We start from the raw sequence: 20,222 nt of genomic DNA on the forward strand, positions 1-20,222 counted from the left end.
TCAGATATATATATATATATACCCGAAAAATTCATCAGGATTCACAAAACTATTTAGACATACAAACTTCCTAGCGATCTAAGAATAAGTCTAATCAAAGATTTTAACACCGCTGTCGCAGATCTTTTCAACACTGCGGATTTAAATGAGGTGTTTATGGACCCCAGTCATTTGATTACCCCCACTGCATAATTGGTAGTGTTCAATGAAAATTAGACCTAATCTATTTATCACGCTGGATTTCATTATTTATTTTACTTAGGTGATATTAGATAAAAGAAAAACTCACTAATCCATCAACAATTTGCTTTTTATGCACACTCTACAAGACGTAGTAATGATATGAATAAAAACATTTAATAAGTTTACCCAAATTGTTACATAACGGCAGTACTAAGTAATGGTAATTACAATTATATATATATATATATATATATATATATATATATATATATATATATATATATATATATTTCAAGTTACAGGATTTTACTAGCTCCAGATGTGTATAAACTTATTTAGCCATGCCAAACGATTTACACACTGATAAGTAATAATAGCATGTTTTTTTGAACGAGACATTAAAAAGAGATACAGTAAGAAAATAATTACTTTGGATTTCATTATAAGTTAGAAGACGGAAGAAAACATTTTAAAATATAGGAAGCGAACAAAGTGTCGACCTTAATGTCAATGAGAAAACATAGAGACTGTTTGTTTTTAAACCTAGGAATCATTTTGCTGAAAAAAGAAATAGCAGAGTTAGGAGAATCCATACATATAGTACATTCAAAATAAGAAACGTTTGAAAGAAATTACGATACACACGGTGAAAAAGAAAAGTTCAGATGAAATCAACTTAACGAATGATTGGTGGATTAGATGAGAAACGTCGCACAATCGGAAAAGAAAACGATAAGAACAGCTGCAATGATAACTATGATGGAAGTAGTAATAATTAATCTAAAATGTCCAATATAAATGCATATGTCCCTATTAATCAATACATACAAAGGGGCAGACATATTTAGTCATCAATAAAATTGAAAACAGGATTCATCTGAAAAACAAAGTTAACAGAAAGCTTGTTACTGGAATTCACCGTAAGTTAACAAAATAAATCTAAAATAATCCTAAATACTTTACGCCACAAAACGATGTAAAGCTCTTATCATGAGCTATGCAGCGAATGATACTCAATCATACTGTCTAATTATAGTCTGTGGTGGATATATATATATATATATTCGATTTGATACTCTTGGAGGACATTTCTGTACGTAACACGACAAACACATTTAACACCAGTTAATGGAGGTCAATTGTGACAAAACTGTCTTCACAAAAGTGAGTTTTTTTTCTGTTTTTCATCGATTGGTCTTTCACCAATTGGCCTACATAGTAATGTCTAGAAAAATTTCTGGAAAGTCCCTAAGGTTACATTCAAAACTGTCTATGATTGCTGTTTTTAAATACAATTGTTTCTTCTCAAAATAGAAAAGCTCTCGTGCAAAAACATTTGATTGTTTTTTTCATATAAACTCTTCAGTATTGATTGAAGTGTCATTAAATTATTGCTTCTTTGGTCTTTGAGAGTCTGCAAATGTCATCGCAAAAACATTCATTATCATTAGAACGATAGAAGTCCTTATTGTCAGAGACCTCTGTAAAAGACCATGGTTTTTGAATCGCAATCCACACAAATATACGACTTTGACTAAATTAGCATCACAGTTTTAAAAAACACGATAGTACTCAGATCTACAGATTGCTCAAGTAATAAATTTATTAGCGGCTACCACAAAAATTGTCAGTAATTGCTAAGTTGATTGAAATTCTATTCGGTACCAAGAACATCGGAATTGCAATAACTGTCACAAAAAATAAAGTAAACCAATTCAAAATAAGACGTTTTTCAAACAACTCGCCTGAGTGTTTACATAATAAATTCGCGAGCTGACACAAGAGTTTTATCATAATTTCTGGTTGTTACTAGAATGAGCAGAAGGTATGCTCCCAATAATATTTTCTCTAGAATCCTCTTTCTGTGAAGACAAGCTCTGGTATTTAGATTGATGAGCAGGAGGAGGCTGTGGGGGAAAGAGGAGAGCTGATGCCGCACCTAGTGTCGGATTTAAATTCAATCCCACTCTGCCAGTACTAGACAATGCGCGATGTTGTAGTTGGTCAATCTGTTGGCTAGATAGAGCGACAGCTGCAGACTGATGGGCGATTTGCTGGTTAAACTTATTTGAATCATGGGGGAAATTCGATGGGACGTTTGGTGCACACGGTTTTGGGAAACCATCACTAACAGAAATCATTGACTTTCCAAGATCATTAACCTTTATTTGAGCAGTGGGAGCTTGTTGTGAAGATTGACAGTGGGGATATGATTGTCTGAAAAAGTAATAAGCACGTTTGTCAATTCGTGTCAGAACATTACATCTTATACTGCGATAAACAGCCAAATAGACTACTGATATAACGGATGGTTTAAAATATTTTTCTCTCAGTTATACCACGATAATACGGCAATACGATAATGAGACTAGTCACGTAACATCATATCCTGAATTCATGACTCAGAATAGAAAATCAGATTAACACTAGATAATACTTTATTCAACAGTTCCGAGCAGTCACATTTGGTGAGTCCGGTGTAGAAACAATAAGAGGAAAAGAAATCACACATTTAATAGTCAGTTGACGAAGTGCCAATCATATTTTAATTTCACTACTACATATCACTACAAAACCGTTTATTAAGTTATTCCACTGCATGCCAGTGATGCCTGAGGGGTATCACTGGTGAAATACCTTTGGTAGGCTATAATGTGAATGACTTCAATAAGGTGCAGTGGAAATGGCCTTTTAACAAGCGAACATCTTAAAATAATGAGTGTAGGTTAGTCATTGATAACTCAGTTTGCCGCATTCTTAATAGAGCGATTATCTTAATATGCTGAATTAAATCCATTAAAAGACCAGTTTTTGAAAACACTTAACAACTTGAAATCAACTATAAAACGAAACAAACTCTTTTATCAGCAGCATTAACCACCGATTCAGTCAAAGGATCCATCTCAAAAAAGGTAATTTGTTGGCTATGAGATTACTTTGTTTATTACCTAACTAAGTGGAAGGTAAAAACGTAGGACAAGTTCCACGCTATAAAATACATCACTGCATTATGTTCTCTATGTTTAAATCCATTATAGTTTACATTATTTCCTCTTATCTACTTCTTATCGTGTTGATTCCCTTTCTTAATGTACCTATGTGACATGGTGACTTGAACAAACAGACAACTGTGCTGGATTCTATGTCAAAGACTGGTGTACATAAGTATTATTTTATCTGAGTTTCATATGACGACTATAAATAACATTCTCAACGATTTGCTTTACCAAAACTGGTGTGCGATATGATTAAATTATCTGATGCATTTAATAAAATATACCTTTTCATAGCTACTGGATTGATCACTGTAGATTTGCCCTGTTCCGAGTTAAGCTGTACCGCCTTGGACACTAAAATGGTGGTTGCAGGATTAGAAGAACTAGATGAAACAAGACGCAGAGGTACACCCGGATTAGCTGTTCGACCTATTATAGCTTCATTCTGTAAAACAGGTGTTCGATTTAACTGTGAATTTTGAAATGTTGAGGTTGCCACAGGAACTACTAGCGAATTTGGAGATATAGACGCTGTGGTTGATTGAACGACATACGAGAAGCGAGAAGTTACAGTATCCACACAAACAGTTACTGGAGTCTTAGTATTTACAGTTTTCGAATTAATTGAACTTTGAGCAGCTGAAGATGGGGTAATTCGAAAATTGGGGCGATTAATTGGTTGTGTGGGTGAGTGAGCTGTAGGAAGCGATTGACAGTGTCTTGTGATAGGAACTAAATGAGGGCTAGATTTAGGGCTGGAAACAACCGGTAAACTTGTACGTGGACTACTGTTTGATACTACAAGATCGGGTACCTTGGGAAATGTTTTGGAGACAGTTGAAACCGAAATATTCGAAGAAATATGGGGTATGATGACGATAGGTGAATTTTGCTGTGACAGAGCATTAGAGTCACGAAGAGGTGTTGTATTTGCAGAAGAAGGCGAATTGTGATTTCTTCCATTACTTCCATTACTATTATGGTTGTTATTGTTGTTCGTAGGTCGTGTAAGCGATTGAGATGCTGAAGTGTTGTTAATCAAACCACTAAGAAGAAATAACAAGTATTTTATTCATTGTCAAAAATAGTAATCAAAATAACTTTGTTATACATGAGGAAAATCGGACACCACCATAAATTATAAAAGCAAACAAAAACAAACAGCTACTATGTAAGATATTCTTTCAAGTACATTTGTTAAGCTAATCTCGAACAAAGCTATCATCAAAATGGATTTTTTTCATGATAGGATGGTTCAAAAATGACCAAACCATTTATTACCAACCATGAATGACTGGAGTACAATGGAAATCTGTAGATAATGGTAACATTGTCTAAAAAGCCATATGTAAGTCTTTAGTCTTTAACAAATATTCTGGTGAGATCGGCCAGTAATGAAAAAAATAGTTCCACGTTAATATATTGGCTGTCTCTACTTACGTTAAGCTGATTAATAAACTGAAAAAAATTAGATGGAACATTAGACATCCTACAACATTTATAGGTAGACAAAAACGCCATCACAAACAAAATAAAATTATGAATTCCATGGAATATGTCAATATTCAGTAATTTTAAATGGACCACTAATAAGATCACATAGTATTAAGTGGTTGGATACCATCAGCAGAGAACTTCGGAACTAGATTTCATATTATTTGGCGCTTGTCACCAAGGTGTATTTGCAATCATGGCGAAACTGATGCTCGCCATGGGATTGAAAACAGAGTCATACTGCTACGTTATCAACAAAGTTCTCTCAGCACTAAGAACTAGACAAACATGATAAGTCACTACTACTTAGAGTCAATCAGTGTAAAATAACATAGTTAAAGTTATCCACTACATAGTTGTTAGGCTTAAATCTAACCCACCGAATCTATTATAAACAGCTAAGTAGTACTAGAAATATTGGCATAGGTGGTGCTATCGTCAATATTTTTATTTAACGAATCTATATAGTAGAATCATTCGAATGTTTTTTATCTCTTACTATGAACAGTTTGCACCGAATAACTTTCCAGACACAAATCAACCTTTTTTATTTCTATATACTGGATGATAGAAAAACGAAATATTTACATTCGTTTAGGAAAAATGCGACTTACTTATCGCTGCAAAACTTTTGGAAGATCGGTAAACCAGTACGCCATAATGCGCTAAAAAACAAAAGGATGTGAATTTATATATATATATATATATATATATATATATATATATATATATATATATATATATATATATATATATATGAGGGTCGGAGTTTTGAAAATAAAGCATGAAACTGAAATACTTTCATCAGGATTAAAAACGGGATTTACTAGCATAACATTTAAAATTTATGAACATTTTGCGCTTACGAATATACATCTTGTACTTGGAAGATGAAAATAAAAAACGAGCGTATCGCTATTCTGTTCATAGATATTTAACATGAAAGTTCCTGGAATCGCCTAGTTATTACTTGAGAGCTTGAATCGTATTGTAGAAAAAACATAGTCACAACTCAGTGACCAAATATACATTTCCATACAACAGTTCAAATCACACTTTTTGTAAAGGCGATTGAGATGTTAGTCCCACTTTCGAAATTGATTGCAGCAGAATCGCAGCCTAGTTACTGAAAGTTTATTATTACAACAGCTAAAGTAAAGTTCGTAGGAATTCAATTCAACTAACTAGGTATTTTTCTACTAACCACAGAATCACGATTGTACGAACTTTAATCCACTTTTAAAATAGTTGGGAGCCTAGTGTATGGAAGACAACTTCAGGGAAGTAACACCTGGTATAGCTCGGACTCGACAATTCAGCAGAATGTTAGAGTTATTGAGTTTTAATCACTGTGGTTTTATAAAAATAACTTTCTTTTAGTATCACTAGATCACGAATTTAAAATCAATAAAGTTACTTCCATTTATGTAATCAAGTGGTAAGAATGTAAGTCGGTAATGTGTAATCACACCTCAAAGAAAAACTTAGTAGGTTAATGAATAAATATGCATCATAGAAGAAGCAGGATTGATGAGCTAGTCGGACAGAAATACAACAGTTCATCAGTCCATATTACTTCCTTCTCGTGATGGGGGTGTTGTTTACGAAATCGAGAGGACGAAAAGCAAATTTCAGGCGCTTTAACCGGGTTGGTGGAGACGGAGGGTCCACCTATGGGACCCTGATTCCAAATCAATGGTGCACATGGGCTCCAGTACTCTGAGGGAACAAATGGCGTATGAATCAATCGTTGGTCACCGGCTACCATGGGACTGCATCTCCTCACGATGGTCCACTGCCTTGTGGGTCAGACCTTCAGGTCGAAGGCTAGGAGTGTGGCCCCCTAAGAAAACCATCTGCTTCGGTCTGGGCACCCGGGCAGTATTATAGCCCTCATACGATTAAAATGAAATGACGATTTTTGGTGTGGCGCATATATATCTGGTGTCCCCTTGTACTAGTATTTATGTGTTCAAATAAATAAACTACATCTAATAGCAAAAAAATGGAAAATCATAGCAAGGAAAAGACTAGTATGAATGAGAATGTATGTAAATCAGTAGTGACAATAAAGGTAAAGAATAATAACTGTAAATTGAGTTGTCGTTAACCCGGTTTGAATGGTTTATTTTAGCTCTGTTTAATAATAAATGTACATCCTTACGTTAATATTCACATGTAAATGTTGAGCTATTTGTAACTGAAAAAAGAAGTCACAAACAAAAGTGAATTCCGTTTGTTCAGTAACTCATGGTCTCATTGTTCCAAATGAAAATGAATTAGTGAACATGCAAGAAATATGAGAAGTACAATGTCGAATATTCTTTTTGAGAAAGCGAAATTACCTCCTTTATTGTAACGCGTAATGAGTTATGAATAATTCAGTAACCCCAATAACTGTTTTTAAAGTACTGAGAGCTAGAACTACGAAGCCCACATGGATCAGACTAACTGATAAACTTTGAAATTGACAGTGTTTAAGATTCGGAAACATATGGCATATTCACAAACCCACTAACTCAGTGGTGTGAAAAAAATGATTAAAAATGATAGATACTTACGCATTAGTAATCCAACCATCAGGCCAAAGTTGAATTAAAGTTGGAAAAAGGCGTCTCAGATATTCTTCAGCAGAACCTTTGATGTTCAACAATTTATAACTCTCAAGTCGGCAAAGAATGATTTTATCGAAAAGTTGCCTATGGTTAAAAAGAAACGAACAGATTGTTTCATGTTTAAAACTGTTAGATACCTTCTTATTATACCAGGGAAATAACGAATTTAGATATCTGTATCTTCGTTCACTAGCTATCAATTATTGTAAGCGTGAGACCATTACACAAATATAACCAAAAGATAAAAATAAATCTATAAGAAAATTGATCACAAACGTCCTTAGTCCATTTATAACTAGTTTGTGATTTTCGAATAGTGCGCCGTTACAGTATTTTACTCAATTAAAAGCGATATTATTTTAAATAGGGATTAAGGTGAACCGTTATACCAACCAAAGAATGGCTGGGGGCTAATCACCGTAAGTAGTTCCGAAATCTTAAGAATGGCATAATCATATTGAAAAACACTTGCACGGCAAACATCATTAAATTTTTTCGAAGACTCGGGTGAATGGGAACTTCACAACAAACATAAAAGTTCCATCCAAAATGCAATCTGCCTGCCTGACTAGTTAGTGTTCATATGGCCCGAACTCTACCTAAGTTGTAAGCTTCATGTAGGTAGCAGAGATCAGTCGATTTTACAACTCTATTTTACATCAATAACGAAGTACTATTCAAAATTGATGAAACAGATATGACGGTAAATAATTTACCTGCATTCAGTATTCCATCGATAGATTTTCTTAGGGGGTCCGGGTTTTGGAGGGCGTTTCGATAAGTTTCCGTCGCTTGAACCATTAACACCTTGATTATCGTTTAAATCTGGACCGCTTTGCAAATTTCTGAAACCGAAAAAGAACAATTGAGGGGGTTGTCGCTGAAGATATTTATACTTGGTAGAGGGTACCAAAAATGGTCGAAAAAAACCCGTGGCTAACAACCATATAACTTACAAATCGAGAACATCCCGTTTACTCTATGCTAATTAGTGCCGAATTAAAAACGAGCAACGTTAATATCCCAACCAAATAGTTACGAAGATCCTAAACGGCCATTCAGTATAGTTCAACTCTTAATTCAATAACCAATTTAGAATAAAAACTACTACTAAACCACAAACCTACTACATACATAGATTGTAAAACTACATCTTTCAGTATAGGCCATATGAATGCAGTGTCAGAAATGTTTAATAGTATTACATCGTTTTCCAACTGAGCCGGCTCTTTCATAAGCAATTCGAAAATATCAGAGCAATAGTAGACTCTTGACCTAGACCCTCAACAATTAAGTGGAAAAAGCCTAGTCCACAGTTTCGAAGGATTTATATTTTATAAGAAAAATAGCATATCTTATATACAGGTTCCCTTTCTTAGTAATTTATAATTACATTTGAATAATTATAACTTAAGATGAATTTTACACTAAACAAATATCAATACTGAGTGAACGGTTACCAGAATACAGCAGAGTAACAAACTGAATTGATCAATAACTGAATGTCAAAATATAACCGAATTTTAAAATGAGTGATTATTACCCTTAACTATTCAATGATTCTAATTTTGGTCGCTTTTTAATATTCGTAAACGGAAAACCAGTCAGCACATGTTTATGTGCCAACCTCTGAGTAGTACTATTGATGACGACTAAAAAGTATCACCAGGATGCCCGAACTAAAACTTATGGGATGATTTACAAATCCGCCATGCAGTTAAAGTTGAAGTGTTTAAAGTAACAGTTCAGTTGAAAAATATTGCAACATATTGATTAACTTACTCTGTTTGCCAAGCTTTAATACGTTCCAAGTGAACTTCTTTATCTCTTGTATAACTTTCAATAATTGGAGGCATAGACGATGAAATAGCTTAAGTCAAGAAATAAGAATAAAACAAGAAATTAAGTCCTTTTCAAGACTATAGCTATAAGATTTAGTTATTTCATAGACCCCACAGATAAAGCTCATATTTACACTGTAAACGTATGTACAAGGTTGACTAGATACGAATAAAAAGACAATACTGAGTTGGTAAATGTTATGTCCCGATAACAATAGTGAATGGTAACTTTGGGATCCATTTATGGACCAATATTATGCATATATTTTTTTATCGTATAATCGCTAAATAACTAAACTATTCATATTCATGATCCCCTTATCATGAGATTTATTTTGAACTATAAACTATTGTTATACGATTTACCATTCATGAATTACACCCAGTCTATTGATTACTTTTCCCCTTATTCACAGCCACATTTGGCTAAATCTTGTACACATGTTATTTTCTATTTTATGGTGCGATATGGTCAGTTTGATTGGTATATAAACTCAGTATGTTTGAAATACAATGATTCATACCGCAGAGGCTCTTCTGGACTTAACTGACTGGGCTAGGCAGAAGCAGGACCGATACGTACTCTAGACTGTCCGTACGGTTTCCGTGTGTCACTGTTCCAACCGATAATTCGCTGCTCTCTGATTGGCGGTCTTATCACGTCATACGTTAACAGGGCATCCACTCGGCCACAAGTTATAACAGTAAAGTGGTAACATGGTTTCTTATAGCAAGGTAGGAAAAAAAGTAGTGGAGGTTGAATGAAAATTAAATAGTAATCTCCGCAAGTTGGAAAAAATGAACATAACTGTGCTCTACAATGAGATCAGTCTTCAGTCGCACTGCTTATCTAACACAACTAGTGACTTTTGTTAGTAAAGGTGTATTAAAAGAACCCATATTTTGAGTACCAATACGATGCATGTTTTAACCTGGTTATATAATTTTTAAGAACAAATTCATTGTAAGGTGGATAAAGTAAGGTTTTAAATAAGAGGTACGACAGATATGTCGTTTCATTTACAATACAAACTTTTCAGTACGCTTAGCTACCTAATAACAATGATCACATACCTTCACCAAGAGCATCCAATAGCGGGTTCATTCTCTGTTCTTGTTTATCTTCTTTCAATCTTTTAAGTCTACGCAGTACAGCTTTGTGTTTCAATTGTAAATGACTTTCTAAGTAGCTGAATACATCTGACCTAACAGACTGACTCATCATCAATTCTTTCAACTTTATATCCAATCTAAATATTATGAACGAAATAGTTTTTAGAAATTATTAGTCGAAACTACACAATCCATCAATATAAAAATTTATTTATTGGAATAGATTTATAAACTGAGTTACTCACTGGAAATATGTGCCAAGCAGATATCAAATTTTTAATATAATTGCTTGACAGCTTTAAAGATTGTGACCGAAACTGTGGTAGAGTGCATTATTCGTGACATGATGAAAAGCGAATGTCCGGCTCTCTAAGCGAGTTGGTGGACACGGAGAGTTCAAATGGTGTATGAACCCATTGTTGATCAACGGCTACCATAAGACTGCATCTCCTAACGTTGTTCCACCGCCTTGTGGATTAGATCTTTAGGTCAAATACTCAGGGAATGGTCCCCTAAAAAATCCACCTGCTTCTGTTTGGGCACCCAGGCAGTATCCCAGCCCTCACACAAATCGAATGATTTATGTAACGCATGTGTATTTGGTGCCTCCTTGCACCAATCTTTATGTGTCTAAATAAACAAAGCACTGGATTACGGGAATTCTTTTAAACATTAATGTATTTTAGAAAGATTTTGCGTCAAAACTCATTAACAATATAAACAACATACTTGTGTACAAAACTCTTGAGACATTTTTCGTTAACATAGATAGTAGACTATAGTTACTATTACAATTCATTTGTTTAAGAGTATAAATAATAACTGATTTGAATTATAGTTATAAGCGTAAAAATTAGTTCCGGTTCATTACAGTGGGCATTAAATTGCAATCGTTTCGTCCCTTTTTATGATAGGTTTGGAGCTCCATGAATGAAGACATAAAGTTTCAACAACATGTATAATAAAGAGGCTTACTGGTTGAAGCATTCAGGTGTCAAGCGTTAAGTTGGTTATAGAAACCCACTTCAATTACTTCGGCTTGAGCACCTAGGTGATATTACTAGTACTCACACAAAATGTGTGACTCAGAATTGGGTACACGGAATTGGCCCTGGTTACCGAGTTAAATAAGATTTCTAAAAAGTATAGATAATCTCGTCTAGGCTATTTCATATTAGTAGACCAAATAGAAAACCTAGTTGGAACTTCACAATGAGAAATGGTTACGCAGATTTCGTTTCTATCCAATTCCGACTAACAGCTATCAAACTGGCATCTTACCGAGGCTTTTACCTTACAGGGCAGAATGAGGAGTCGGAAATCATGAAGAAGTAATATTTACAGAATGTTGATGTTATATGCCAAGAAAAAAACCATCGAACTTATTTGAGTTGCTTACGAAGCTAGTTCACCTAATACATGACTACATACTATTCTTCAAGTTGCACTGTTAAGGATAGTGATACTACTCGGACGCTTAAATGGAAGTGGGTGAAGAAAGACTCGGAAATATGGTCTACTAATTAGAACCTGAGTACATTCACCACTACGTTACAGCTCTCAAAAGCAAATGAAATCGTTGGTAATGCTAGGAAGTTTAAAAATAACTAAATAACCTCAAAAATGAGGGAATTAGCTGTATGACATATTTTTTAGGGTCTCTACGTAATATCAGTAGGGGCTGTAGTTTGTACAACGACACCATAAACTGCCAGCCGGTGAAAACTACTATGTCCAAAATAATTGTTTAATGATTAAACCATACAAACTGGGGTATAATAGTTACTTGTTTATTCACTCAACTTATCTAACCGAACCACGCTAATAAATAATGGGGAAACATAATCTAGAGTTTACCACACTATTGTTCACTTTTTTATCACAACAGATAACGATAACAGTCAACTGACTAACTTTAAGACTAACTAGCACAATTTGAAAACTTACTTTAGTAGTTCCGTATCAAACGGTTTTCCTAGTGTACGACGTTGATTTGTTCCATGTTTATTGAGCTGGAATTAAGTTACTCATAAGTTGAATAAAAAGCAGTATTATAAAAGTCAACTGATTCAAACACATGAGTTGTCAACTAAAATATGTAAAATCCCAACGAAAAATATCAAGCACATCAACAAGTCACTCAGTAAGCAAATATATGACCTGACTTTATTTCCTTGGAATGACTATTCGGAGGGATTTTATTAACAGAACTTCGAAACAAACAAAATTTTACAGATTGTAAATCTGTCACGAAATCTTCATCCGTATGTTCCCAGTCTACAACCACCAGTAACCCCACCTTTACAACCAGTCGTTGTCAGTGTAGGACCTGATACGAGTGTGCATCATACTGTATATTAACAACGTAAAAGAAAATCAAGATGAGCAGCAACAAGGAGGAACAAAATCCAAGTTAAATGAAAAACCTTTTATGATACAAAGACGAAAAACTGAAACCACTATCTAATCAGTCAGTCGTATGCAACGTAGAACCGGGCACATGTGTGTAACGGTTTAAGTTGCCACACCATCAGGACAATTAAATGAAAAAATCAAGGCGAATCCCCGAGTAAATGTAGTAACAGTAATAGTGGTAGTGGAAGAGAACGAATTTAATTGCGCTAATATGACCAATTTTGAGAGAAGATAAAGAGTGAATGTACCTGCGCTAGTGAGAACAATTATAAGTCACTTCAACCAAGATCTTTAACCAGTAATTACGATAATTGCACTAACCCCAGTTAAGTAGTCCGTACCTACTTAAAAGGTTCAGAATAGCAGTCAATGACTTCATTTACTTATCTCACGTCTTGTTTTGTTCGTCCATAGCTTTCTTCCAACTTACTCTTACTTAAGTCAATATGGTATTTTGTGGTAGGGAGTGGCTGAGCGTATGTAATACATGTTCTAGACACAGTCGATAAACATTAAGACTCGTTAACCAACTTACCATATATGCCTAGTACTCTACATCCGACCTCTGCATTACTCACTTGGTAGTCCACCGTGTACAAGCAGTACTTTGAACAAATATTTGTAAACTAAGTATGTCGAACACTTTCGTGGGTCCTGGTTCATAATTCTCAGTCGGTCATAACCACAGCAGTCTGGCTCGGATGTGTCGACCGAGAGCGGATTCTAACAGAACCGACTGCTTTCTAGCGTGCAATACAGCGAATTCCACACCATACATTACTTACCGATGCTGTGACCGGTTAAAAAAAGCGGAGAAGGTCAGCATATATGAAAGAAAGCTGTACTGGACTGAGACCTGTTGGTTCTTCATGACCCCCTGGTTGAAGTTCGAAAGATAGTGTGACAGTGGCTTGAGACACTATCCAACATGGCTCACAACAGAAGCCAGTAGTGGCCCTGCTACAACTTTCTTCATATAAGTGAGAGGAACTTCTTTAACTTAATCTTTTCTGATCGTATTTTTCCTAACTAGACTACTTTCCCAACTATTTTGTTTTACTTTCATTCACTTGGTTTTATTCATTTTTGTTTTTTCATTATGCTCAGATTTCTTTATCTCTTCACAACCTCATTTTCTTAGTGTGGCTCTTTGGACCAATATTTGTTTAAATAAATATGTACAATACAGACTTGACAGGTTCTACTCAATAACCATATTAAGACACTTAAAAAGAATTTAGTAGTGCTTACTAACTCATTTCACCCAAACTGTCAGAAATATAATGCCCACAAAACAATTGGTTTGCTGTCTGGAAAATGTAAGTTTACTACAGATAAGTCATCTAAGAATTACCAGCGTCTAGACGAAATTGTCCAAGATTCGAAGGCGTCGATAATTAAGCTTCAAAACGAAGTACTGCTTAGCTAATGAAATTATGATCCTTAATTTTCAATGACTTTTGAGTTGGTAATTTATGTACAACGAATTCCCGACATCCATTGTCACTAATGTCACTCGCTTTTATGTACTACTTGGTGTGCAGATCACTGAGTACGATGCAATAGACTAGGGCAACATGTTTTATGATAAACAGACAAAAAACTAGTAAAATTTCCCAAAATAAATCATATATTACTCTGAGGAATCCCATCAGCGTCCCCCAAAGTCTTCTTAATTTATTCCTAGTTTATGAAAGGATTATCAAAGCAAACACGACCAATAAAATAATTGCTGATTAATACTTTGGAAAGAAAATGCTCGTTAAAAATCCAAATAAGTTAACTGTTTAAAATTACTATCTATACTGATCCCATAGTGATTAAAAAACTAGAAAGTCAAAAAACCTTACAAGTGATACTACTTATCCTTTACGAGATATGCTTTACTTAACGAACGCTTTTCATCTCCCTTACTCAAATGGTTTGCACTAACATTCTATCTTCAAACAGTTGTTATGAATCAACATTTTAAGTAACGCGAATGAATAACTAACTCACCTCTGTTAAGTTGTTCAGGCATGTTATTATGTCCGGTGGTAAATTCTCAGGAAGAACTTTTGGTTTTCCAATGTCACATGGTGACTTTGTAGTGGCGATAGAAGAGTCACTTTTACCATTTGGGTTCTCAAAGCTCTCAACGCCTTTTGCGTTACTACCTTGCTCAGATGCTGTTGGTGTGGACAAAACTTCATCAAATAGGGAGTCTAAATTACGCATTTGGTTTCGGGGTTCCGACAAAAACAACTTAGGCTTAAAAGCATTAGGAGTTGACAGGCGTTTGACGGCTTTATCCAAAAGCTCTCTAAGAAAATGTTATGAAATTTACGGCACTAACTTGGATTTGTTTTTTTTCCTAATAACATTTTGAGATGAATTAGTATTTGTCTATCAGATAATGGAATCAGTTTCATTTACACAAACCAATATCCTTGCACTCCAAGGAGCCTCGATTTTCGCACTCTGGTCTTCAAGTCCTTCGACAATGCCTTGATGCACAAAATATCCTCCAAACTTAGTAGAGATGTTTGGGGCCACAAATACATCAATCTACATATTACAATAGAAACAAAATTGTAAAGGACCATACAGCTTCGGAATCATCGATAAATGAATCTTGTGTATCGTATCCATCTCCTGGGTCCAAGAAATCATCTATACGAACTCGCTTGTGCTTTCCACTATTCTTCATAGTAACCATAGTCCCCTGAAATTAGCAGTTATAATAATGATATGCTACTTACATATTTCCTTTCGAGTGCCTTAGCTAGGTCAGAAAGCTTTTTTTCTTCTGCAGCTTCGTTGGATGCGAAAGGGTTATCCTCAGGTTTTTGATTATTAATTGATTCCTGATGTATTCAAAATAAAAACATGTTATTTTACTAAAAACAGTCTATAGCCAACGTTAGCACAGCAGTACAACGCCCACGCTCAAGGTCAAGTCCTGACCAATAAAAACAGGCTGGGCAACAAGTACGTCGTAATGACAGAATATATCTTAGTTGGTCGAGAAAATACGCAAAGCAAAATAAAACCGATAAATATAAAGGTAGTAGAAATAGTCAAACAGAACAATAAACCGATAATAAACATGTTACGTGATAGTACCAGGTGTTGTTGAAACAACTCGAGATAAGAGCACTCATGGCAGCCCTCGTCATCAGGTAATGATATCTCGAAAACAACCGTTTTCTCGTTTGCTTCGCTATGCATATTATCGAAAACGAATCAGGGTTTTTTGGTCATATAGCCACGAGTGATGTTAAAGTGTTGACCAGGCGATCAGCTGTGACACCACATCGACTGGTCATCAATTGAAGGACGTATGCAAACTATTGTTTGACTAGTCGGCACTGAGCTGATGTTGCGCATTCATGATTATAGTCAATAAATAATAAAACTATGTAAATTTAACTGAATATGAAAAAATGTAGATATTTCTAGAAAATAGTGTAATTCTCGATATTCTTATGATTTTTTGTCAAAGTACCCATCAGTGTTACTGGTCTTGAGGTGGGCGGTGCAACTGAAGAACTAATACTGTTGGATACAACGAAGTAACGCAAATCACGCAGTAGTTATAAATTGATTTTATCCAAGTAGATGATAAATATCTTTAAACACTGGATTGTTCTGCTGATCTGACCTTGAAGAACCACAGCGGTGCATCCATTGATTTTACGCCGACCCTTGATACATGACAAGCTTTTGGCAAGCAGACCTCTATATTTTCTGTCTGCATTCCACCAGTAAAAATACTCATTTGCTAATCATGGACCGAACTACACTTGTGAGTGTACCAGATTTCCTCTGCCATGTTTTCAATGTTAGTAATGTATCGGCCATCATGCGTAGTTACAGGAGTATTTTAACCAGAAAGTGAGAGATTTAAGCGGTATAGGGTTTTTTAAGCCTGTAGCTACAGAAGATATTTAGTTTTATCTCTCGTCATCAGCTTAATCGTAGTGGGCTGGGGGGATCCGATCTCGAATTCCATCTATTGTCAGGGCAATTCATCTTGGTCCACCACAAAATGTCGGGCAAAAAGGCTGGGAAGCCGAAATACCTGTGACACATTTTAAGACAATTATCGTATTCAATAGTCGTGGTTGTTGTAGAATATGTGATGCTCAAAAACATTATTCCGAATCACCCAAAACACCAGCCTAAAAACATTTATGGGTTGACTCATGTCCATTACGTATTAAATTGGAGACTATCCAATCCGATTATTAGGGTGTAAGTTCACAAAAGGAAGGACCAGAAGCAGGTAAGAACTTACAGAAAGAAAGGTCGTTAAGAACTATACTATAATCCTTGAATTTTCCAGTTTCAACACAGTTTGTAGCATCCCAAAGCGTTGCGCGACGTAATAGTCAAGTATATAGTCGAAAACACCATCATTTATTTCAGTTGTAAATGAATGGTGCTGGGGCAAGAAACTTCATTTTCAGAGACCCTGAGTCCACAATTGACTCAGCACATCTTTATTATAATTGCTCTTATGTGTTACATATCAACTGGAGTAATTTTTATCAGTTGACTGCCCTTAGAGTCACTTCGAATTAATCTTTTTGTTTCGTTTCAAACAAAACTTAAAGTCGGACTCAGCTATCAGGTAGCCTTACTGATGACCAATAAATACAAGCAAAATAGTGATCAGTATTCGCTGTTGAGGACAGATGAACATATCTTACCAGTCACTTTGGTTCAACTAAACCAGCCACTATGGTTCAGATTAGCCAGCCATATTCTCTTGAGTGGAAGACATTTAGCAAATAGCTATTTCCTGGCATTCCCGACTGAATTTTCATAGAAGCCCTCTTCATACCTGGCACACTGACTCAATGGAAGGCTGGTAGGATATCTAATGTAGAGAAGGGATCGGTAAATTTATGACTTCCTAGTAAACGCGGTAGGATAAAATGCACAACAGTCAATCTAAAGTAAGATAGATCTATCCAGCATCCCTTGATAACGGCACTGTAACCTGAGAGTGAAACTTATGAACAGTTGCTTATTCTGTATGTCGGCCGAAAGCTTGCAAACCACTGGTGGAAGAATTGGACCAACACCGTCAAAGAGCCTTTAAATGAATCCATTACTTCATTTCTGTTCGTTGTTTTTTGCTAAGTTATGTGATTAGTTCAGATATCTTATGCGTTAATCCTTATAATTTGGCTCTGTTCGTTTCCCTATCTGTCCATCTAATTTAATCACACTCCATTATTATATTGATCTCTCATATTCGAACCTACTGATTAAGCGACATACTAAAGAATTAGTTGGGGCTAATCCCAATGAAATCAAAAATTGGGCTACATCATGCAATCCTCAATATATTTCACCACAATACAACTTCTTGATATGGTATTTCCCGTGTTATTGTGATTCTAATACGATTGCCAGTGATTCTGGTGCCAGCGTCGATACAGCCCTGATTCAAATACACAAAGGTTTGATTCTGGCGTAATCCTAATACTACTATTATTTTAGTCCGATTATGTCCATTCAAATTTAATATACTTTAGTAGCTGATTATTACTGTAAATTCCAGTTAATTCACTTACTCAAGTGTACATTTCCTAACATTTATATTCGGGTTTTTACTTGATTCACTTGTCCTGATTTATCGCTTTAAGCATGACGAACGTACCATAGCCACGGTAAGCAAATTAAATCCATTCAAAGCAGAATTCTCAATACCAGTGACTTTTAATCTGAGTGATTGAAATACTGCCTATCTTAGAGCGGTGGAAGTGGTACAGCCTGGCGCCGATGGATGTTTGAAGCTTCAACTTGAGTGGGTATTTTACTACCTGATTAGGACTTTTCACTCTACCGATACATTGTATTGCACACATTAGTCTGGAATAGGGTTTGAGACTCTACAGAAAGTGTGCCTAATTTTTCAGAGGGTCCGTATGCTACCAAAACACTTGTATCACCTGAACTTAGTTAACCAATGGAAATATTGGTGCTCGGTAGTCCATTTTTCTCCGAGAGACAAAAGGATGGAAAATTTTGGAGAAAACTGATCAACAGACATAAGTGGAAATGCTTGTATTTAAATCTCACAAGACAATCCTCACAACTTTAACAGAAGGAAAACGCTAAAATCTCCTCAACAAAATTTCATTGGACAGAATTGTCATATATTTGTTTCTCCTCCCTGTCCTGCGTTTCAACCTATATTCAGGTGTCTTCTGAATCATACATTATGATCTTCAGTCTTTCTTGTAAGGATTTTGTCATCTGACCTTGGTTAAACATTTGCCGTTTACTATTAATTTAATGTTGAATGGTGCCGGACCATTGAAAATAAGGTCATATTTGACTAAACTCAAAGTCACGGCGTGGTTCAGTGTATGACTGTTAAACTTAGACTACCAGCTTGGAAAGGTTACCGGGACTCTTTCGGTTAGATACCTGATCCCATCTTGATGGGGATATCTTTGCTGACTCTCGTGTACCGAACTCTTGTTTACTAACCATTATTTTCGCCGTTTAGCACGTCAGTTTGCGCGAGGGAATTTCCTGACTGTATGGTACAGGCTGTCTCGTCTAATGTATTTTGTACTTCTGATATAATTGATCCTGATATTCGAATAAGAACTGTTCAAATTGAACAGCGAGTTTGTGTTTTGATTTAATTTAATACGACTCAATCAAAAGCGCTTCGTTTGCTAAACAGAAGAATTTAGTCTATCCTAATCGGTTAAACTTTTGTTTGTTAGTTCTGTGTTGAAACGGAATCTTGATATTTCGGTCGACACAAAATGTTTCGGGCTAACTGATGAAGACCTTTCATTAGGAATATCAAGCAATCAATCCTGAATACCTGACACGGAAAGCTCGATGATCTTTTTACACTTGGGTATTCAGCAGTTTCATTTTCGGGATGGATCGTCATCGCAATCAATCTACTTAGTATTTTTCACCATGTAATAACGTTACAGAAGAACTGAACATATTTGGCGATTAGGAACTGTTTTACCGAATATTATTAATTTCCCTGTTTTGGATATATTTGTTTTACTCAACTTTTGGACTTGTCTCTCTGCTCTCAGACACTTTCGTTTTGGTTTGTTTTTAGTTTTGCATTTCGGAGTCTTTGCCCCGGAAACCCAAAAACTGGAGGTTTGTTTTGTAATTATCATGATTATTATCGGAATGATATATTTTGGGTTAATCACCTGTAATTTACAAATAAACTTTGGTACATGAATTAGGATTTGGTTCTATTGTTATTTGAGGTCGTAAGTTAAGAATTGATCAATCGACTGTGCTGCAATAACGGGCGATAGCAAGATGTGGACGCAACGTAATAATTCTTCAGGCTTCACGAATCACCTGGACATCAATCTTTAGCCAAAGCTAGAAGCATATTATCTATACTGTTAGCGATATCTTTTCAAATTTGATATGCCTTCTACTACCTACAGTCTTCCCACGTAATACCATGTACAATATCTTAGCGATTTCCATAAACTCTGATACTACTAACCTCCTTCGTGTTATGATTTGCCTCGTGGGTTTTTTTCTAAAGGATCTCTACTTGAATCATA

The 20,222-nt window shown here is 35.4% G+C and overlaps 1 protein-coding gene across 1 annotated transcript; it reads right to left on the reverse strand.

Moving 5' to 3' along the window:
- Positions 1–3,393: 3,393 nt before the first annotated feature.
- On the reverse strand, positions 3,394–16,327 carry Smp_167920 (putative ubinuclein/yemanuclein; the record flags this gene model as incomplete). Its single annotated transcript, XM_018799336.1, has 13 exons — positions 3,394–4,225; positions 5,288–5,338; positions 7,235–7,372; positions 8,005–8,133; positions 9,071–9,158; positions 10,204–10,379; positions 12,190–12,254; positions 14,656–14,959; positions 14,993–15,042; positions 15,079–15,204; positions 15,245–15,361; positions 15,399–15,503; positions 16,301–16,327. 13 exons carry the CDS (start codon positions 16,325–16,327, stop codon positions 3,394–3,396), a joined length of 2,208 nt encoding a protein of 735 aa, XP_018651135.1.
- Between the last annotated feature and the right edge of the window lie 3,895 nt (positions 16,328–20,222).

The sequence above is a fragment of the Schistosoma mansoni genome, chromosome 3 (genome assembly GCF_000237925.1).
Source record: "Schistosoma mansoni strain Puerto Rico chromosome 3, complete genome".
Classification (NCBI taxonomy): domain Eukaryota; kingdom Metazoa; phylum Platyhelminthes; class Trematoda; order Strigeidida; family Schistosomatidae; genus Schistosoma; species Schistosoma mansoni.